Source organism: Meriones unguiculatus, chromosome 9 (genome assembly GCF_030254825.1).
Source record: "Meriones unguiculatus strain TT.TT164.6M chromosome 9, Bangor_MerUng_6.1, whole genome shotgun sequence".
Taxonomy (NCBI): domain Eukaryota; kingdom Metazoa; phylum Chordata; class Mammalia; order Rodentia; family Muridae; genus Meriones; species Meriones unguiculatus.
In genome coordinates this window covers 46716320-46738507 of record NC_083357.1, presented here as the reverse complement: position 1 = coordinate 46738507, position 22188 = coordinate 46716320, and the positions used below count along the sequence as shown (strand labels likewise).

Below are 22188 nucleotides of genomic sequence, written 5' to 3'. Positions count from 1 at the left end.
TCAAATGATAAATAAGAAAAATGCAATAACGCCCTAAATAGAAAGACTAGGAAAGGGGATGGCATACTCCAGAGGGAGACCCTTGGCCATATTTCTTACTGCCCTGGTTCTGCTGCTGGACTATGCCCACTCACTCAGCTACTGTTTATTGACATGGAGAAAACAGAGATGATAACATATTCTTGGCTCAGGCATCAAGGCATTAAAATGTGTTGAGTGTGATAGCACATAACATCTGAGACTGAGTATTAATGTGTATGCATTCTAGATAAGAACAAATATCAGTGCTTTGTGTGTTGGTGACTGAGATGTTTATTTAACTGTAGATACTGCACCACCATATTGCCTCTGTGGAGAAGCTTGCTCTGACCACTTCTGGATGCCCACTCGTGATTCAGTGCAAGAACTTCAGGACTGTGCATTTCATTGTTCCCAGGGAAAGGGATTGCCATGATATTTATAATTCACTGCTACAACTGTCAAAACAAGGTATTGTTCTTAGAGAGCAAAGCTTACATACTCAATTGGGTTTTCCAGGATACTTTAAGATGTCATTGTTATTTTATCTTTAAGTTATACCTAGGTTCATTTGTTCTGTCAACTCTCTCAGTACCATAGAAATACCCCCAAATGGTTTAGAAATAATAGAATCTAATGCTTTGAACTGTAAGAATGATATCCAGTGAAGGAATAATGAAAAGTATTTGTAGTGAAGCCTGAAGTTACTTAGATTGTATTAACACATTAAAACGTTCTTGATAAACAAATAGCAGATAAGAGGCACATGTGTGCGTGTGTACGTGGAGGTCAGCGTCCAGTATCTTTACTTAGCAGCTATCCACTTTGTTGTTTGAGAGTTATTGGGACCTGGGACTTGCCAGTTTAGGTGAGACTGACTGGCTGTGAGCCCTAGGGAGCCACCTGTTTCCACCTCCATAGCACTGAGATTACAGCCATGTGCGACCTGTGCTACCATGCCGGGCCTTTCACTTGGATGCTGGGGATTGAACTCAGGTGCTTGTGTTGTCATAGAAAACACTTTATGACCAGCCTATCTCCCTAGCCCCTCATTTTGTTCTGTGTTTTCGAGATAATGTTACTCTCTGTAGCCTTGGCTGTCCTGGACTTGCTTTGTAGACCAGGATAGCCCGGAACTCACAGAGATCCACTTGCCTCTGTCTCCTTGATTGCTAGGATTAAAAGTGTGATCCACCATGCCTGGCTCATTTTCTTTTTTTTTAATTTTTTTTCCTCATTTTCTTTTTAATGTGGGTTTTCTCTACTAGTGAAAGAGGTGTTATTCAGTGAAAAGCCACAGAAGGTCATGGTCCTCATAGCATAGCTAGGGTGGTAGATGAACCAGAAGACAAGAGTAAATTCTGTCTTAGTAGCTAGGAGTTTGGAGGGATAGAAGCCTAAATGTGAATCTTACCATTACCCAGGCCTGGGTGTCTAAAGGCTTCTTTCCCCAAAGTAACTTGAATTACTTGTTGGCTTTGATTTCAGTTAAATGTTTAGATGGAGGCCCACATGAGTGATCTAGAAGCAGGTCCGTGTTCTCTCTGAGTAAATAGAGTCTGATATATTTTGTTGTCCTAGGTTGAACCAAGATATAGAACAAAGATGTCAGTGCTGGTTTGGTCCATACTGACCTATAAGAATGGGTAATTCTAGGGCTGGAGAAGATTATTCAGTGGTTAAGAGCATTGTCTACTCTTTCAGGGGACCCAGATTTGATTCCCAGCACCCACATGATAGTTCACAGCCATCAGTCATTACAGCTCCAGAGGTTCTGATACCTTCTGACCCGCATAGGCACCAGGACCAAATGTGTTCAATAGACATAAAGGCAGACAAAACTTCTATACGTGTTAAATTAACTCAGAAAGAATATGGAATGCAGTTTCATGCTCTCCTTGCCATCCCTGTTTTGTTTATTATTGTTTTATCCCTCCCTTTTTTTCTTTTATGTGCTCCCATGATGTTTATAGTCTAGGCTGGTCTCAAACTTAAAAGTCCTTCTGCCTTGGTCTTGTGAATGCCGGGGCTTTAGACATACACTACACTTGGCCATTTCTAGTTTTTAGTCATGTTATTTTGTTTGCAGTGCTTTGGAGAAAATGATGAGTAAGAAGTGTCTTTATGTTTTTAAATTTTAACATTCAAAAAAAAGAAAAAGCATGCCATAGAAGATTTAACTTTTAAGGCGCCTTTTGCTATGACATAAATATTAGGTCCATACATATGCCTTTAGCTACTGTCATTTCTTTTACGGAATTTAGGAAATATTAAATTTAGGTGAATGATCACATTTTAGCCACCTCTTTGAAGACGTCAAAGAAAAAAATGGAGTTTTATTTATAGTGCACTATTTTATAAACTCCATTGTGTTGACTTTTATCATTTTGCAGCAAAATATGAAGATCTCTATGCCTTCTCTTATAATCCCAAACAAAATGATTCTGAACGACTAAATGGTTGGCAACTTATTGACCTTGCTGAGGAATATGAGAGGATGGGAGTGCCCAATGCAAACTGGCAATTGTCTGATGTCAACCGAGACTACAAGGTAAGCAAGCAGCCTCTGGAGCAAGTCAGAAAATAGTTCTAGAGGACAGCACATGGTACGGTTTCAGCCATTTGTAGAACAGCATGCTGCTCTCGCTTCTTTAAATGTTTTAAAAGCTGAATTTATTTATTTATTTATTTATTTATTTATTTATTTATTTAGTTATTTGCCTCACAATTTGTCCAATTTGTTATCTCTTTTTCTGTAGGCACTTAGTGCTATGAACTTGCCTTTTGGAACCTCCTTCACTGTGCCCCTTAAGTGTGGGTGTGTTGTGTATTCATTTTCATTCCATTCTAGAGAGTCTTTTAATTTCTTGACACATCTTACATTCAGTAGAGAGTTGTTCAGTTTCCATTATTTTGTAGGCTTTCTGTTGTTGATATCCAGCCTTGCTCTGTGGTGGTTTGATAGAATACAGGGTGTTATTTCAATTTTTCTGTATTGTTGAAACTTGCTTTGTGCTTGAGTATGTAGTCAGTTTTGGAGAAAGTTCTGTTGTGCTGAGAAGAAGGTATACTCTTTTGTGTTTGGATGAAATGTTCTGTAGATATGTCTTTGGCCTACTTGTCTGTTAGCTCCAATAGTTTTTCATTTAATTTTTACCTGGACAGCCTGTCTATTGGTGAGAGTGAAGTTTCTGACTATCCATGTATGAGGGTTAATATGTGATTTAAGATATAGTAGTGTTTCTTCTACGAACTTTGGTACCCTTGTATTTGGTGCATAGGTGTTAAGAATTGCAGTGTCCTCTTGATGGAGCTTTTCTTCGACAGGTTATGTCGTGTCCTTCCTTATCTTTTCTGGTTAGTTTTGGTTTAAAGTCTATATTGTCAGATATTAAAATGGCTGCACCTTCTTGCTTCTTAGGTCCATTTGCTTGGAATATAATTTTTCCTTTTTTTTTTTTTTACCCTGAGGTGATAGATCCTTGATGTTAAGGTGTGTCTTTGGATCCAGCAGGATGGATTCTGTTTCCACATCCTTTCTGTTAGTTTGTGTCTTTTTATGAGGGATTGAGACCATTATGAGAAATATCAGTGTGTAATGATTGTTGTTGTCTGTTATTTTGATGGTGGTATGTGTGTGTGCACATGCATGTGCATTTTCCTCTTGATTCTGTTGGTCTGGGATTACTTATTCCCTGTGTCTTTTTGGGTGTGGTTAGCCTCTTTAGGTTGGAGTTTTCATTCTAGCACTTTCTGTATGGCTGAATTTGTAGATAAATATTGTATAAATTTGGTTTTATTACAAAATATTTTATCCATCTTGAAAGTTTTGCTGGGTATACTAGTTTGTGCTGGCAACTGTGGTCTTTTAGAGTCAGTAGCATATCTGTCCAGGTAGCTTTTAGAGTCTCCATTGAGAAGCTGGGTGTAATCTTAATAGGTCTGCCTTTATATGTTCATTTTCCCTTGCAGCTTGTAATATACTTTCTTTGTTCTATGCATTTAGTGTTTTGATTATTATGTGATGAGGGGAACCTTCATTTCTAGTCCAGTCAATTTAGTGTTCTGTAGGCTTTTTGTATCTCCTTTGAGTTGGGGAAATTTTCTTCAATGTTTTTGTTGAAAATATTTTCTCTGCCCTTCATCTGGCTTTCTTCTCCTTTCTCTATTTGGTCTTTTCATAGTGTTTCAGGTTTCCTGGTTGTTTTGTGTCAGAAGTTTCATTAGCTTTAACATTTTCTTTGACTAATTACCCATTTTTTCTATTGTGTTTTCAGTGGCAGAGATTCTCTCTTCCAGAATACATGTCTTGTGCTCTCTCGGTGAAGTTTGCCTCTATGGTTTCTGTTCAAGCTTCTAAAGTTTTTGTTTCTATACTTCTCTAAGTTTGGGCTTCCTTATTGATTCTATTACCACTTTCAAGTTTTGAATGCTTTTATTCATTTTCTATCACTGTGTTTACATAGATTTCTTTAAGGGATTTATTTTGTTACCTCTCTAAGGATCTCTGTTGTCTTCAGAAAGGCTGTTGTAAGATCTCTTTCTTGTGTTTCAGCCATGATGGAATACTCAGTGCCTGCTGTAGTAGTTGGGCTCTGGTGGAGACATATTGTCCTTGCTGTATTGTGTTGTCGTGCTGGTGTCTAGGGATCTGGGACTGGGAAGATTGTAATTCTAGGTGTCTGGTTTTGTCTCTGTTGGCTGGGTATTTTGTTCCTTGGTTTCTGTTTCTTCTCTGGTTCTTAGGAGAGTGTGGTTGGCTGTGTGTTTGGTGGGGAATTTTCTGATGTCCTGATAGGTGTGGTCATTGGGTATTCCCGGGAGGTGACACTTTGAAAGGGAGGCTGGAGGGGCATGCACAGGGTCATTGGAGGGAGGAAAGCAGTGTATTTTCACCAGGGTCTGCTTAGTCTCCTGGAAATGGGGACAGAGAGTGAGTAGAGGCCACAGTAGAAGGTCTTCTACAGAACTGGGTGTGAGACTGGGGCATTGGACTTGGAGGAAATGGAGGGAGAGGTGAAGATCTGCAGTTAATCCACCTGTTTCCACTAGCCTCTCAGTTTCAGATTGGAGTTAAGTACTTTCCTTTGATATTCCCAGGTCTGTGAGACTTACCCCAGAGAGATATATGTTCCAAGGACAGCCAGCCGGCCAGTGATTGTGGGCAGTTCCAACTTCCGGAGCAAGGGCAGACTTCCAGTCCTGTCCTACTGCCGACAGGGCACTGAGGTAAGAGCCTTCCCTGACTCTATAAATGCAGTGAACTAGGGATATGCTCTAAGCTTCTAGAAGAACACTAACTTTTTTGTTTTGTTTTGTTTAGGAAGATAGGACCTCACTATGTAAGTAACTGTTTTAGAATGCACTATGTAGATCAGGCTGGCCTCAAACTCATGAGATCTGCCTGCCTCTGCTTCCCATGGCCTGGGGTCAAAGGAGTCATGCCCAGCAGTGAATGCTAACTTTCACTTGGTAGATTTGCTGTTGCAGTGTTGCTAACAGAGACATGCTGGCTTTCACTATTATTTTTTGAGTTTTAACACAAAACTTCCCTGAAGTACACCTTTTCTACTTTTCTTTTTCAGAAATTCTTTAATAGTGGGTCCAGTGAATAGAGAGATTTTGTTTTTTTTCTGTAGTTTTCCTTTAGCCCTACCTGTACTTAGAGAAATAGGATAGCTTGCTCATGCCAAGGCAAGCACTGAAAGCAGGAAGAGAACACAGAGCATGTGGTCTCTGTCTGCACAGTGTCCGCACGGAAAGGATTTGGTAAGGAGGAGGTAAAAGAGGCGTATCCACATGAGGGCTGAGGCAGGGCTTGCTCTTTCTGTGTGTCTGCACATATGTGTTGCTGCTGCCGGAAGCCAGGGTCTCCTGCATACTGAGCAGGTTCTCTGTCCCTGAACGTCACCCCCAACCCATGGGAACTTACCTTTGTAGCTTCCTGAAAGGAGGTGCACTGTGTGTTCAGTGTGCTCTGTGTATCTTCCCCAGCTTGGAAGGTGCTTCTTTGCTAATGACTGATGTTCAGAGACAGATTCCACATGGTTGAGACCATGCCATCTCTGACTCCCACGCCTTTCTAAACTGATTTTGAAACACATTCCCCTCCCCTCCAAGAAGGTTTTTCTTCTTCCCTGGTTTTGGATTTCATAGTGACTGATGTCCCTTGATATGTCGTTTGCAGACTACTCAGAACACCAGTCTCAGCTTAGAGAAGGAGCTTCTCTGTTTCTGCAGTGTTTCTTTTTTCTGTTCATTTTCTTCGTGTTTTTTTTTTCTTCTAGCTTTTATTAGTTGACAAACTTTCTGTGTAAGCAAGCCTCCATCTCTGCAGGTTTATTTTCACACTTGCAATGTTTTTCTGTTTTCTATAAGAGTTCCTTAGCTGTATTTCTTATCCAGCTCTCAGATTCTTTAATTCTCAGACTTTGTGATGTTTAAGGGCTCTTTCTCTTTTCTGAATTTCTTGAGTCCTTTTGTCTGATTTGATGTCAGCAACTCTCAAGCAGACTTTTTTTTTTTTTTTAAGGAATTCTGTGTGGCTTTCTCTTCCTCTGTTCATATTCTAGGTTTTTAGAAGCCTGAAGTATACCTTTGCATTTTTCCTTTTCTGCTGTTCATTTGGCTTCTTCATAGAGCTTGTGCTTTTGCTGGTGTATCAGCAAAAGGATTTTGTGTGACGTAACACTTAAGAAGGCAGCTCACATTCTGCTGGGTAGACTATATTTCATCCTCTTGATTCGGAAAGTTCACAGCTTCAGGCCCATCCATTGCTGTGCCCATTCTTACGGTTAGTCCCCTTTGTACGCTAAACTTTGTGTTCAGGAAGGAAAGATCTAGAGGTCTCAGCCCATTTCTGTGTGTGTTCAGCCACGCCCTGCTCCCTTCGGGTGCAGCTCCAGTGCTCTCATCTTGCTGCTGGGTTCTCTCAGCTCCTTCCTGTAGCAGATACTTCCTCTGCCAAACCAGCTGACAATCTGTTGTTATCTCCAAATGTCATTGCACCTCTGTTGAAATTTCTTGTCCATGCTTGTCCTGGTGGCTTCATATGTTGTATATTTGTTAGAACTTGGTTCAGGTAAGTTTTTAAACAGACATTTCTAATTTACTTGTAGTACCTTAAGCCATAGGAAGTTACCTGGTCACCTCTGACACACCCTGTTAGCCTATGTTGTTTATTGGAAAGCTTGGCTAAAAAATACTCCTTGTTGACCTAGTAAACAAAAAATGGGTGTAAAAGGAATGTGGAGCACAGGATTCCTTTAAAACAACACCAGAAAGCCCTGCTTTTGCTCAGAGAAGTAAGGTGCCACATCCAGCAATAAATAACTAATTTTTTTTTTCCCAGAAAATAGGAAAGAACTATTGAATATTAAAAACAATGTAACAAGCCACATGCAGTGTCACACATCTGTAATCCCAGCACAGGGAGAAAGAGGCAGGGGGATCTCTGTGAGTTTAAGGCCAGCCTGATCTACAAAGTGAATCCAGGACAGCCAAGGCTACACAGAGAAACCCTGTCTCAAAAAAACAAACGAAAACAAAACACAACATAAAGTCCCCACTGTCTTCTGCCACTGTAATTTTTGTGGTTGTATTTTATGTGTGCATGTAAAATGAACAAACATTTACCCCAATGATATGCTACTAGAATGTAACCTGGAGGCAACATGGGTAAGACAGAGATACATTTCTAAATCTTTAAAGAAAGATTTTTTCGGCATGTGAGGAGGCAGGGTTTCTCTTTGTAGCAATGGATGTCTTGGAATTTACTTTGTATATCAGGCTGGCCTCAAACTCACAGAAATCCTCCTGCCTCTGCTTCTCAAGTGCTAGGTTTAAAGGCTTGTACCACCACACCCAACAATCTTTCAATTTTTTTAAGGAATTAAAATACAGTAAATATTCATTAATTTATTTTTATAGATATGTCTCCCCTTAGATTATCTTTTCTCATCTTTATGTGTCACTTCACAAAAAGATTTCTGATTTTTAGTAGGAAATTAAATTTCAGATGTTTGTTTTATAGTTTTTATTTTACACATAAAGGTGTTTTACCTGAATGTATTTCTGTGTAGTGCTCTTACCTGCTGAGCCACCTCTCCCGCCTAAGATGTTGTTCCTGTTAAGGGAAGGAGAGATGGCTCAGTGGTTAAGAATGTGTTCTGATCTTTCAGGGGACTTGAGTTCAGTTCCCAGTACCCACACTCAGCAGATCAAAACTGCCCGTAATTCCAGCTCCAGGGAATCCAATACTCCCTCCTGGCCCCCAAGGGTGCCTGCACACAGTGGCATGCACTTGCCTAGGCATACATTCAAAAACAGAAATAAAAATCTTAAAATTTCCTATTCTATGTATATTGTTAGCTCATCTTTGTTACTTGAACTTGAGCCAAAAGTACCTTGTAGCTCATCTAAAACCTGGAATGCAGATGTGTCCTTGGTTTCAGCTCCTTGATAGACAGTTGACCAAGTCCTGCTACTTAGGGCCACAGCAGTGAACTTATGTTAAATTTGATTGTGTGTGTGTGTACAAACTAGCTAAGGAAACATTTAGAATAGTATATTGGAAAATGTCTTAACTAGGGTTTTATTGCTGTGAATATACACCATGACAATGGCAACTTTTATCAAGGAAAACATTTAACTGAGTCTAGCTTACATGTTCAGAGGTTTAGTCCAGTATTGTCATGGCGGGAAGCATGGCTGTGTACAGGCAGACATGGTGCTGTAGAAATCGCTGAGAGTTCTACATCTGGATTAGCAGGCAGAACTAAGAGAAAGTGAATGTGAGCCTGGCTTGAGCTTCTGAAGCCTCAAAGCCCACACTTGTGACACACTTCCTACAGGAAGACCATATCTACTCCAAGAAGGTCCACTTTTAATATTGCCATCCCTGTGAGTCTTTGGGGGCCATTTTCATTCAAAACACAGGAAACATAGGCAACATCTAGATTCTAGCAAATGTTTAAATCAAATAATTTTTTAAAGTTAAGGCCATCTAATTTTCTTGCTGGCTTTTAAATAGATTGCATATTTGATTTTAACACTTTGAGTCTTTTTTTAAAGCCTTTAGAGTCTTTTTATACTTTGGTTTTTGTCTTTTTAAAATTAGGCTGCCATTTGTCGATGTAGTCAGCCATTGTCAGGCTTCAGTGCCAGGTGCCTAGAGGACGAACATTTGCTTCAAGCCATTAGTAAAGCCAACCCAGGAAATCGCTACATGTATGTTGTCGATACCAGGCCCAAGGTATGTATCCAGTACTGTGCAGTCTGTTATCTTTATTGTTTTCTGTCTTTAATTAATGGGAAGAAATATATTTGCCAAGATATAACAAATCTGAATTGTGGCTTTAAATTAACCAAGGCTAATGCTATAAAGGAAATCAGTCCTCTGAGGGATAAATTAGGAGACCAGTTCTCAGTGCCCTAGGTCATGATTTCTTCTGTCTCCTGATACACACACACAAACACATACACGTACATATGGACAAACAAAACCCTGGGCTTTTTTGTTTCTTTGTTTTGTTTTTGCCTTTTTTTCATGACAGGGTTTCACTATGTAGCCCTGGCTGTCCTGGAACTCACTATGCAGACTAGGCTGGCCTAGAACCCACCAGAGATCTTCCTGTCGCTACCTCCCAGTGCTCGGATTAAAGATGTGTGCCACCACACGGCCAGATAAGGAACTCTTGAGGATGTTAAGTCTTATGTTATTGTGAAGAAGTACTAGTTAGTGTGTGATGTAAAAAAAATAGAAATTCTTAATACTTTCCCCCTCCTCTACTTTTCTTTTTGTTGTTGTTGTTGTTGATATGTTCTAGTTTTTTTGAGACAGGATTTCACGTGGCATTTGCACTATGTATCTAAGGATCCTGACCCTTCTGCCTCCACCTCGTAAATGCTGGAATTGTAGGCATGCACCACCACACCCAGCTTACTACTCTTTGTTAATAACACTGATAATTAACAAAACACTTTGTGTTAAAGTAATTTGGCCATAGTTTGAAAGATTAAGAAAATAGAGGAAACAATTATTTAACAAAGGAAACATTGAACTTGAGAAATGTACTGTACAGGGAATCGCTGTTCTCTTGGCTTCAGTGGTAAAAGCTAAATTCTCACCACTGAGACTGACTCAGAATCCGTAATACTTTTTTTTTATGTGCACGGTAAACAGCTGACTCATATAGGACCCTGAAAGTAGAGTAATTACAATCGTCGATGGTGACAGCTAACTTTATTTTGATTTTTATTATAGCATCGCATGCAGAGCTGGTGGGATACACAAAAGGACATTGGCAGAATTATAGTGAGGATTTCTTCAAAAATCTGGAATGATGAGAAAATAAGAGAAAGCGATGAGAAAAAGCGAGTGAGCACTATAGAACACAAGCAATTTTAGGCAGCATTGTGAAAGGAACCATAGCTGTTTTAGAGTGATTTTCATCACTGTGCAATCTCACAAAAGACAATGGAAAATACAGAAGTTGAGAATAATTCGAGTAAATTAGAAAGTATTAAAAATTAGAAATTGGTATTGATAATCTTTTGTTAAATATAAAAGACTTTCTTAAGACTCAAGAGTTGGTAATGCCTCATAAAGAAAAAAATCTTTTCCCTTGTTACTGGAGGCTTGTAATCTACTGATTCTTTTTAGGTGGTATTATATATAAAAAGTAATTATAATATGTACATTTTGAAGATGAGGTTTGACTATTAGCTCAAGACCTAGTAGTTTTATCTTTATAATTGTCACTGATACAAAAAAAACCTTTTTTTTTTTGCTTGCTTTTCTAAGTTTAAAACTAAGAAGTAATGTGGACACATTTTTAATTTTGCTTCAGTCTTTCTATATAGCTGGGTAACTGGTGAGTTCGTGGGTACAATTCACCTGTACTTGCTACCAACTTGAGGCCCATTCACTTAATAAGAAGCTACTTTCAAAAATAAAAAAAAGAAGCTACTTTCACCTAATTTAGGTCATTTTCTTTATCGACACTCATAAGAAAAGAAGAGTAATTATAGTAACATACTATATGAAAGAAGCCAGCAAGCCAAATCCTGATGGTGTCTCGGGCCAGTGTCTGTTTCCTCTAGAGCGCAGTTTGCCTTGGGCACGATCCTTGGAGCTGAGCTAGGCTGGTGGATGATGCTGTGCATGACACAGCTGTGGCACAGTGCTGGGTCTCCAGTGCTGAGCTTCGTGGCACAGAGCCAGAGTTCACATCTGCCTCTCAGGGCATCTGTGTTTTGATCTCACAGGCCGATTCTGTAGACCGAGCTCTCCAGCCTACCCATCTCCAAATCCAGATGTACACAGGAAACGTTTCTTTTTTAATTTTGAGATGTCACAGAAATGAATGCAGCTGAATTATCTTTTTAAATTTTGAGTCTGCTGGATTTTCCTCTGTGTAACAACCACATTTCTCTGCACACTGTTTCTTCACTGCTGGTGATGTGGCAGTTTGGCCTATTAAAAAATAGTAGCTTATTCAATTTTGATGTTTCTTTAAATGTTCTCCTGAAGTGTGACTTAGTGTTTTTATGGCATTTAGGTAAATTAAAGACAAAAATAACTTGATTGTAAATTTCTAAAATCTTTAATTTTAGCTCAATGCAATGGCTAACAGAGCAGCTGGAAAAGGTTATGAAAATGAAGACAACTATTCTAATATTAGATTTCAGTTTGTTGGAATAGAAAATATTCATGTCATGAGATCCAGCCTTCAAAAATTACTGGAAGGTATGATACTTTACTGTACACCTTTTGGAGAGCTTTGTGCAATGGAAATACAGTGGTAGTCACATAGGGCTTTGAATGTTCTGTCAGTCACTCACAGACTAAAGAAAACGTGGGAATGATGTTAATAATATACTGAAAGTCTTATTTTTAGCATGTAGACAGTATAAAACTGATAGAATAATCTCTCCCTCCTCTCCCCCTCTTCTTTCTTCCCTTTCCTTCTCTCTCTCCATCTTCCCCCTCCTCTCCCTCTCATGCTCAATTGCCTACTCATACTTTTCTGGGGGACAGAGGCTCATTTAATCTAAGGTATCCTCGAACTACCTCTGTAGCCAAGGCTTGCCTTGAAATACCCATCTTCTTGCTTCAGCCTCCCAGCTTCATGCCTGGGATCACAGGCATGCCCAGCCACAGCCAGCAAGAGCTTTACATCATCCAGTCTTAGAAAGCAATGCTGTCTTACCTCACCTCTCCCTTCAGCACACTTGAGTGGCCATAGTGTGGGCGGTAGCTGCCCTGCCTGCAGTTCTAATGGTTTACGGATCACTGTTGGTAGAGATCATTGAGTAGTCACTGTAGTAATCATGGTGTAGTTTTAAAAAATTATAATATGAAATAGTTAAACATTTGTGCTACTTTTTTAAAGGTGATTGAACATTTCTTTTAAGCATAAGGAAGGACAGAAAAGTATTTCCCAAAGTGTTATTCAGCTCTAATAGTGCATTCATTGTATGCATTTTCCCTAGTTCTTGAGAGATCCTGAAAAGATGAGCGGGCACTCTGATTGAAAACCTTCTCTCTTTTGTAGTGAATGGCAGCAAGGGGCTTTCTGTCAACGATTTCTACTCTGGTTTGGAGAGCTCAGGCTGGCTTCGCCATATCAAGGCTGTTTTGGATGCTGCGATCTTCTTAGCCAAAGTAACTATCATTCATTGATTTGGGGTCTATAATGGTTGGGAAAGAATGGTCTTAGCCTTGGTACAGAAATCTCTTCTGCTCAGACAACCTTTACTATTTTTCACATTTTTAATGGGTTCACTTTAAAGTGGTACCTAATATGGAGTTTACAATCCCCAACTATTTAGAACAAGCATCTTTTGTTTGTTTGCTTTGTTTTTGGTGTTTGTCATTTTACTTCTGCAGTGGCAGTAGTGTCATTGCAGGACCAGCTCTTATGATGTGTATTTTCTGGTGTGGGTTTCAGTACAAGACCTGACTGATTTCTATAAAAGGGATTTTTTAAGAATCTAAATGTCATTTTCCCTTCAGGCAATAGTGGTTGAAAATGCAAGTGTGCTGGTCCACTGTTCGGATGGGTGGGATAGGACCTCCCAAGTCTGTTCCCTCGGTTCGCTTTTGTTGGATTCCTACTACAGGACGATGAAAGGATTCATGGTAAGGGTTTGTTCCATTGGACCCAGTGAGTTCTTTACCCTGGAGATGCTTGGCAGTAGTCAGAGACAGTTTTATACTAAGGTCAAGCAGCTGATAGAATCTGCTAGGCAGCTGACCCTGCACAGGGCAGCCAGATCCGGTTAAAGCCTCCTGGGACCCTTGATGCTAGTGCTTCTGTGGCAGAGGACCTATGGTCAGACTGATCTCCATTTGTGCCGTGTATATATATGTATGTACATATACACATGTATATATGTACATATATATTTATATGTATATATATTTTTTTGGCAAAATACTTTAGATTTGGAGGTTAACATCCTACCATCACCACTGCTACCCTAAAGTGTTACAACAAATTGTATATATCTTCTCCCTCACTTTTGTCTAACAAATGTAACACAGTACTTAAATAAGGTAAGTACTTAACTGTAAATCATATTGAGAGTTACAGCACCCTGATGTTAAGTGAAACAGCATGGAGTCATTTCTCTCTATGAAACCAAATTTCTAGTTGAACATGCTTCTTCTAGGCAGGACTTTTTCTCCTGTTTATTTCCTGCTTAGTATTTGATTAGATCAACTTCCAATTTTGCACGTAAAGCCAGGTATATTGATCTAGGCCTGTAAGCATAGCATTTGGGGGGTGAAGATAGGTCTATCAAGAGTTCATTGTCATCCTTTACTATGTTATCAATTTGAGACCAGCCTGAGCTACATGAGACCAGCCTGAACTCTGTATGAGACCCTGTCTAAAAACAAAACAATATTTACATGGAAATACATGATAAGTATTATTAGAAAAAATATTAGATAGATTTTTAAGCTTACATTATTATTAAACAGAGTCCTGTGACAAGGATAATATTTAGTGGCCAGGTGATGGTAGAGCACACTTTTAGTCCCAGCATTCTGGAGGCAGAGGCAGGCAGATACCTGTGAGTTCTAAGCCAGCCTGGCCTGTGGGGCTAGTTGTAGGACAGTGAAACACTGTCTTAGGAAAAAAAAATAAAAAAATAAAAAAACCGACTCCCCCAAAAAAACATTTTATAAGATAACTTTAAGCTTATTTTGCAAGTATAAGTGAGGAATGATATTCTTAGTGCATCTTTCAGGCATCTGAATAAAGCCATGTAGTAAATGACCAGGACCCTTTAGATGTAGGTAATGCATGAGAGATAGGCCGAGTGAGTGAGTGAGAGCCTGAGGAAGAGGACACTGAGGTGTGCTTTCCCTTCTGGACAATGAGAGCCATTAGAGGATATAAAAGGAGAAGCAGTAGCTTACTGAGAGATGCTCTGTGAAAAGATACCTTGGCCCCTTGAAAGCAGAAGGAAGTGGGATGGAGGCTCTGGGTCCATGATAGCTGCTATTAGGCCAGCTGAAGAGGGAGGAGGTCTGAAGGTAAGACAGCAGGGCGCACACAAGTAGAGGCAATGGGCTCTGGGGTCATTGACAAAGGAGGACTGGCCATGGACTGAGTGGCAATGGAGGATAGGAGCCCCTCATCCAGGTTTCCAGGTTGCTGAGTCAGCTTCTGGGGGTCCTGTTCATCTCTGAGCTCAGCAGAGGAGGAAGTTCGGGAGAATAACAAGTCAGGATGGATAGATGTTGGAGGGCCCAAGATGAAATCTGAATTCTCACACATGGTCACAGTGTAGAGGTGACAAAACCACCCAGGATGGGACCTGTAGTGTACTCAAGAAACTGCATCCTTGACCAGTATGCTGTGTTAAATGGGTTTAAGACAACATTGGAGATGTCAGAAGTGGCCATCTTGACAATGAGCAAAGAACGCGCTGCTGTGGTTGTATAATGAGACTATAAGGTGTGTTGAGCACTAAGAAGGTACTTCAGATCTGACAGTAACAGTTGAATCTGTTCTTTTACTGGCTGTGGTGATGCATGTCGTTAGTCCTGTACTTGGGAAGCTGAGAGAAGAGGATGGAGAGTTCAGCCCAACCTGTGTTTCATATTGAGAAGTTGATTCAAAAAGAGAAACAAGGAAAAGAAACAAGCCTGTCTGGCCTCAGATTCTCTTTTCCTCCCTGAGCCTCTCAGAGCTGGGTCACAGCGGGCTTCTGCTGCCTGTCAATGCATCTGACCAAATGCGCTTCCAATAAGCAGAGCAGAGGCAGTCTGTCATAAGACCACTTTATGTTTATTCTCACTCTTCTGGAACCCTCGCTGTAGTCGAGAGGCTGGCTTTTTTTTCTACCCGTAGTTTTTTTATTTTTTAATTTCTCTTCTTAGCAGGATTGTTACCATATTTTTTTAATTGAATAGTGATATAGTTGATTTTGCTTTTTCTCACTAGGTTTTAATAGAAAAAGATTGGATATCGTTTGGGCATAAGTTTTCAGAGAGGTGAGTGGCAACTGTACATTTCAATCTTTGCAAAATTGTACCACCATGTTCCTGTTCTTTGGAATTTGCACATTTCTGTGACATGAGAACTGTAGTTCTGTATTATATGAAGCCGGACTTTATGTCTCTTTTCTTTTCTTTTGTGCCTTTGTTAGTTCTCATGGCCATTGAGGTTTGGTTTTTCTGAGACCAAGACAGTCTTGTAGCAAGGCTGGCCTTGAACTTCTGGTCCTCCTGACCTCCTGGTCCTCTACTTCCCAAGGACCGGGGTTATAAATATCCATGAAAATGATGGTTACAAATGGACTTTTATATGTCCATATTACATTTATAATACATATGTTAATATATATTTATAATCTATATGTATTAGTTTTGTATGTTTGGGTTTATAGTACCTAAGCAAAGAACTTCTTTCAGAGGCATTTTTAAAAGCTTGTGCTTTCTGGGGGTTTAGGTGTGGCCATTTGGATGGTGACCCAAAGGAAGTCTCACCGGTGTTTACTCAGTTCTTGGAGTGTGTGTGGCATCTGACTGAGCAGTTCCCACAAGCCTTTGAGTTCAACGAGGCGTTTCTTCTTCAGATCCACGAGCACATTCATTCATGCCAATTCGGGAACTTCCTCGGCAACTGTCAGAAGGAAAGAGAGGAACTCAAGTAAGTGAATGATGAAAACCAGCCTTTTCCTCCTGTACCACCTAAGCCATCGTACCCAAATCATGGCTACAAATGAAATGCCCTGACAGTTTCAGATAGAGCTAAGTTCTACTTTAGAATTTCTAGTCTTATTTTTGAAGCTAAAGTACCCTACTAATATCTGCTGCCTTTCCAGGTGATAGTAAAAATACATTTTGAAATATATTTTGAAGTTTAACAGTATCTGGAGAAGTACATGTAGGATGTGTGGTCAGCACACTGCTGACATGCACGTGTGCATCACATACACATACTTTCTCTCTCTCTCTCTCTATATATATATATACATATATATACACATAGATAGATAGATATCTATATATAGAGAGAGAAGAGATACATATATATATATCCAATACCCAGCGCAAGAACAGCCTGCTGTATAGAAGTTCCCCTTGGTGTTCTTTTTCAGTTTGAATGTATATTTTAGGAGAGAGAAATGTTTACATAATTCTGTTTCCCAGAAAGTGTTGGCCACTACTTTTGTAGCAGTGGAAGTTTTACAGTTTTTTAGAAGTAGAGGATAGAAAATGATGGGTTTGTCTTATGGTAAGATGGTGGATTATGGCTGTCCTCCCCGTGGGGCAAACAAGCCTGCTGGCATTGGCTGTTACATGGCACCCCTGATGGGGGTCTCGTGCAAGCACTAGATGCTGCACTGGAACCCTCACCTGTTCTTTATACCAGCTTGTGTTTTGGGGTTTGGATTCTGAGTTTAGATATCTTACGGTAACAGTGAATCTTGAACTTCCAAGTGACATATAGAGAGGCAAACCCTGGTTGTAGTTGGAAGACAGCCACATGCCCACATTCCCAGTAAAGCAGAACCGAGGAGATGTGGAAAATTCTAAAGGTGTAAATGGGAATAGCACAGATATGAGCAGTAAGGAACAAGATGACATTAGCCTTTGGACTGCAGTCACAATGACACTATGGCTTATTATAATTTGGGGCAGGTGACTTTTCTCGGGGTACAAATCCATTTTAGGAAAAACTTCTCAATTGGTACCAAAAAACCCAAAATAACCTCAAGAAAATGAGAAGAGCAAAATAAAATTGGTTATTTCTTTCTTAGAACATTCTCTGGGCCTTCTTAGGGCACACACATGCCTGCAGCATCTGCCAGGCTTACCTGCTGTGGCTGCGCTTCTTCTACAGCCATCTGTCCATCACCCCTGTGCTGTTAGACAAGCACGTGGCTGGCATTTCAAACTCCTACTGAAATATGTTTCTGTCCTGTGGTGATTGCCCTCATGGCCCAGCATGGGGTGGGAATAAGGCAGAACAGCTGAATCAGCGTCCTGTTGCAAGGCGTGGCAGTCCTGGGAGGTGAGAAGAATTCCAAAGTGGACAAGTGAGAAACTGGTCGACCTGTGCTGTGCCCAAGACACATTTGTTACATGGTCGAAAATGAGAAAGAAAACACGGGGGCAGCAGAACAGAGACAGGAGAGGCTAGTCCCGAGCTGGAGGCCTGAGAGCAGCTGCCTGATGTGTGTCAGCAGAGTGCTGTGCTTTATGCTGTTCTTGTTCCCTAAGGCTGAAGGAGAAGACTTACTCCCTGTGGCCCTGCCTTTTGGATGACAGAAAAAAGTACTTAAATCCTCTCTACAGTTCCAAATCTCAGAGACTGACAGTCTTGGAGCCAAATACAGTCTCTTTCAATTTTAAGTAAGTTGTCACTGAAGCATTTGTATATGATTTTTCTCAAACAAATTTTGAGAGCTTTAAAAAATAATGTTAATTTATTATTGTTACTATAATTTTATGAATATTTTGCCTGTGTGTTTGTCTGTGCACAGTGTGTGTGTGTGTGTGTGTGTGTGTGTGTGTGTGTGTAGCTTGTAGAAGCCAGAAGAAGGCATCAGATCACTTGGAACTGGAGTTACAGGTGATTGTGAACCTCCATATATGTTCTGAGATGAACCCAGGTCGTCTGGAAAAGTAGCCAATGTTCTTAACCACTGAACCATCTCTCCAGCCCCTAAAAATATTATTTTAATTAAACATTTATGGTCATTGTATGTATGTATGTATGTATGTATGTATATAATAATGAGCAAATCAAGATAGTTAGCATGCCTGTGGTTTTAAGTAGTTTTCTTAATTTTAGTGAACATACAATGCATGTTTATGAGCAGGGTGGTGTTTTGGACCTGATTAGCAGTCAGAACAGAGAAGTTCCCTTCTCTTCCATTGTTTGTAGAGCTAACAGGCTGTATGAGCTGTTTCCTCGCTGCCGTGCTGAGAGCTCTAGAGCTCACTATTCATCTAATGATGTTTTGGTTAAAATTTGTTTGTCCTAAAGGTTTTGGAGAAACATGTACCACCAGTTTGATCGGACGCTCCATCCTCGGCAGTCTGTATTGAACATAATTATGAATATGAATGAGCAGAACAAGCAGTTAGAGGAAGACATTAGGGACCTAGAGTCTGTAAGTATTCTGAGTTGTCTAATTTACGGGATAACATTGTCTTCCATTTTGAGTTTCTTGATTATAGATGAAGAGAAGTTATTGGGCATTTTATTTTCTTTTGTTGAGAATAAACATACAAATTTCGCTAACTTTTTTCTTGGCCTGTTTGCCTTTTTTCTTTTTGTCAGGGTTCCTTATATACTAGATACTAATTCTCTCTAGGGTTATTACAAATAGCATTGTCTAGCCTGTTCTGTCTTCCTCACCTTACTGTTGTTATCTTTATTCTTTGTTATGTGTGCATTAAATGTCTCTCCACTCTAAGATTTTCCTGCAGTCATTTCTCTGCCATCATGTATAGCCAATAAGGATGAGCAAATATGTATATATATTTTTAAATGCTAGACATTTCTTTTTTGTTTAGGGAGACAGGCCTATCTGCTTTGGAGACAGATGTTTTTCATTGTCTCTTAGCTGGGAAAGTGATGACTGAGTAAACTGTAAGGGGGCATGTTAGTGTTAAAGAAAGAAAAGGCAAGACATGGGCAGCATGAGACAATTGTCTGCCACAGGGCACTTTAAATATTATGTTAAAAAAAAAAAAGTTGTGTTACCTTCCAGAGGCTGATACGTTCACTTGCCGACCCCTAGTGAGGGACAGCCATTGAGAAGCGCATCACAGTCAGCAGGCCCTTCAGCTGGATCAGGTGTGACCGCTGTAGTCTAGTGAACTCCGCTCACATGTCCTCTACACCCCTGACTTATAAAGTGATGACTTGTTACACTTCCTAAGCAACATGTGTGCTTCTGGCGTGTGAGGACTTGCTGACCTGTGCAGTCAAATCTGGTTGACTCAACTGACAAACGTAAAAACTTAATGAAGCGTTTTCTTTGATAGGGTTTAAGCTATTAGAATTTTTAATTATTGAGTTCATAGTTCAATGTCATGCACAAGGGGAACATTTGTGAAAGTGTGTTTTCTTTTCACATAGATCGATCACCTATTATCTTTAGTTACTAATGTTTTTTTTTTCTATGTTTTGTTGTAGAAAATTAAGCAATGCAAAAATGGCATCCTAACCAAGGACTTGGTGCATGCCGTTCACCCTGAGTCGCCTACCCTCAAAACCTCCCTGTGTCTGAAAGAGCAGAGTCTGCTTCCTGTGAGCGACACGCTCCGAGCTGTAGAGGGCAGCAGCCCAGCAGATAACCGTTACTGTGACTACACTGAGGAGTTTTCTAAGTCGGAGCCTGCTGTGGTCAGCCTGGAGTATGGTGTCGCCAGAATGACTTGTTAGCCTCCTTCAGCGTTTCCTGGATGACTGTGGTGTAGGAAATGTGTAGTGAGGATGGTCTGTACAGGGGGTTGTCAGTGACTTTGGGGCTTAGCAGCAGGTGAACAGTGGAGAGAAGGATCGTAGCTACTCCTGAGAGGAATAAGGCAACCAAGTGCCATTTGTAGCAAGAGCGACACTCGTTTCTGTAGAAGTGAGTGGTATTGTGTGCACTTACTGGAAATGATTTACACAGCACACTAGTGAGCTGACAGCCTGTTGATTCAGATGTTAATTACAGCCAAGCTCAAAATGCTTTCCTTAAGTGTAACTTAACTCTGAGAAAACAGACCTGACAACCTGAACCCTTAATGATTGACATGGCATGTTCTGGAGCTGTGCGACTGTTTGTGTACTTTGCCATTTAGTGACGTTTTAAACATTGAAGTGCCATGAAAAGTACTTCTGAGACAGCCTTAAAGTAAATTCTCAGTTGATTCTTTAGGCTTTACAGCCAAGGACAAGATGTTTGATTTCTCCTTTACTCAGCCTTATTTCATGTAAGAACCGCACTCTGGTTACTCCAGGGTCCCACACTGCAGCGCCCCTGCGTAGAAAGTTGTAGACGTACTCTGGTAGTTAATTCGTAATTGGCCAGCTCCACCCATATTCAAAATTAATGCCACTGAAGGCTTTGTTCTGGTTGTCATTTGTTTCGAGCTGCAGCTGACAGTTCATTAGTTACAGCTTAGAGGACGGATTTCTTAGTATAAGCACATTTGGCATTTGCTTTCGGATTATTGCATTCTATTAATTCTTATTTTGTGGTTGGCTTTAATCCTATGATAACTGTACGTTTAAAGTGGCAAAGTTCTAAAGCATTCTGAGTACTAAATGCATTTTTAACTGCCTGATCTAGAACATTTCACTTTAGTGTACCTGCCTACAGACTTCCAGGTGAAGTGGAGAGGGGAGTACTGGTAGTGGAGATTTGGCTTGGTTATGTGTATTTTCAAGCAATCATTTTTAGGTGGAACATATTTCTTTTAGCTTATTATAGAAGGGCAAGAGAGGGATTACTGAGGAGCCAGTTAATGTCCAATAAAAGCAGCCTTGACTCTGGAAAAGGGTTTATTTTGCTTTGTTAGACTCATTGTTTATTCTGTGCAGTAGGACATACATATCTTTTCGAAAAATCATTTGCAGTTGGCAGTATTATCAGGTGGCTTTAAAACAAAATTTAATACCACGGATGGTACGAGGTACAGTTCAAGGGCACTAAGAAATCTGCATATGTTACCTTATATATTTCCCGATTATACCTATATCTGTAATATTTCTTATACTGGTTTTGAACATATGTATCCTTTTTGAAAAACAGAAAACTTTATTGTATGTGATTTATCTACTCCTTTTTATTTTTCCGGTTCACTTCTGTACGACCTTATGTAATAAAAACACTGCATTTTAAAAAGTAACAGAAATATACTAAAAAAAAAAAATGCAATGTATAACTAACAGTGTTTAGACATGGGAAAGGAAACTTAATCTCTGTGGCCACAACAGGAAGTTTTTGTGCCTTGGGTCCAGTCGGGTTGTGGTTTTAGACTCTCCCATGGCAGACTTCTTACAGTCATCTTTTTGGTTCATTATGCTAATCCTCCACTTTGCGTTTACATACGTGTTTATGTGCCCACACACAGATAACATCCTGAGTGACGTGCAGGGCATATGTTGGCAAAAATCTGTGTAAATGTCTTATAGAATTGGATTTATGTTCATTGTGTTTTGGGATGTATAGCATGTAAATTATTTCATGTATTATTTAAAGGCAATTAAATGTTCATGTTTTACTTTGAATGTGGTTCTTTTGGGGAAAAAAAAAAAACAAATGAAGATCTTGGAGAAGAATCTGTTACTGTCACTAGTAAACCAGCACAATTCCTAACTGCATGCTGAACACTTATCCTTACACAGATCAGTGTAACTCTCTCCCTCAGTAAAGAAACTTCTTTTTGTAGCAGATGGAGACCATAACAGAAATCCACAGCTGCCCAAGCTGCAGTGAACGACTGCCCATGGGGTGCCTGGTACCAATAGACACAGATACAGCACAGTCCCCACATGCAGAGGCCCAGGGATCGTAGCAGAAGTGGACAGAAAGGTGGTATGAGTTGTAAGAGCCAGAGGACCAGGGAGTCTGCTTTGAGATTGTGTTTCTTGGAAATGACAGGGAAGCTAATCCTATCATACCACGCCTATATGGCTTCTT

At 40.0% G+C, this 22188-nt stretch overlaps 1 protein-coding gene across 1 annotated transcript in view; it reads left to right on the top strand.

Annotated features, from left to right (window-relative positions):
* The window catches only part of Mtmr6 (myotubularin related protein 6), a 34713-nt gene extending 12944 nt beyond the window's left edge, over positions 1 to 21769 (top strand). The window contains exons 3-14 of the mRNA XM_021649049.2: positions 327 to 489; positions 2412 to 2569; positions 5119 to 5247; positions 9137 to 9271; positions 11635 to 11767; positions 12576 to 12685; positions 13037 to 13162; positions 15480 to 15529; positions 15987 to 16187; positions 17765 to 17896; positions 18534 to 18660; positions 19692 to 21769. Of these exons, the coding sequence (XP_021504724.2) occupies positions 327 to 489; positions 2412 to 2569; positions 5119 to 5247; positions 9137 to 9271; positions 11635 to 11767; positions 12576 to 12685; positions 13037 to 13162; positions 15480 to 15529; positions 15987 to 16187; positions 17765 to 17896; positions 18534 to 18660; positions 19692 to 19940 (1713 nt within the window). The 3' untranslated portion in view covers positions 19941 to 21769. The remainder of the gene's footprint in view (positions 1 to 326; positions 490 to 2411; positions 2570 to 5118; positions 5248 to 9136; positions 9272 to 11634; positions 11768 to 12575; positions 12686 to 13036; positions 13163 to 15479; positions 15530 to 15986; positions 16188 to 17764; positions 17897 to 18533; positions 18661 to 19691) is intronic.
* Positions 21770 to 22188: the final 419 nt, after the last annotated feature.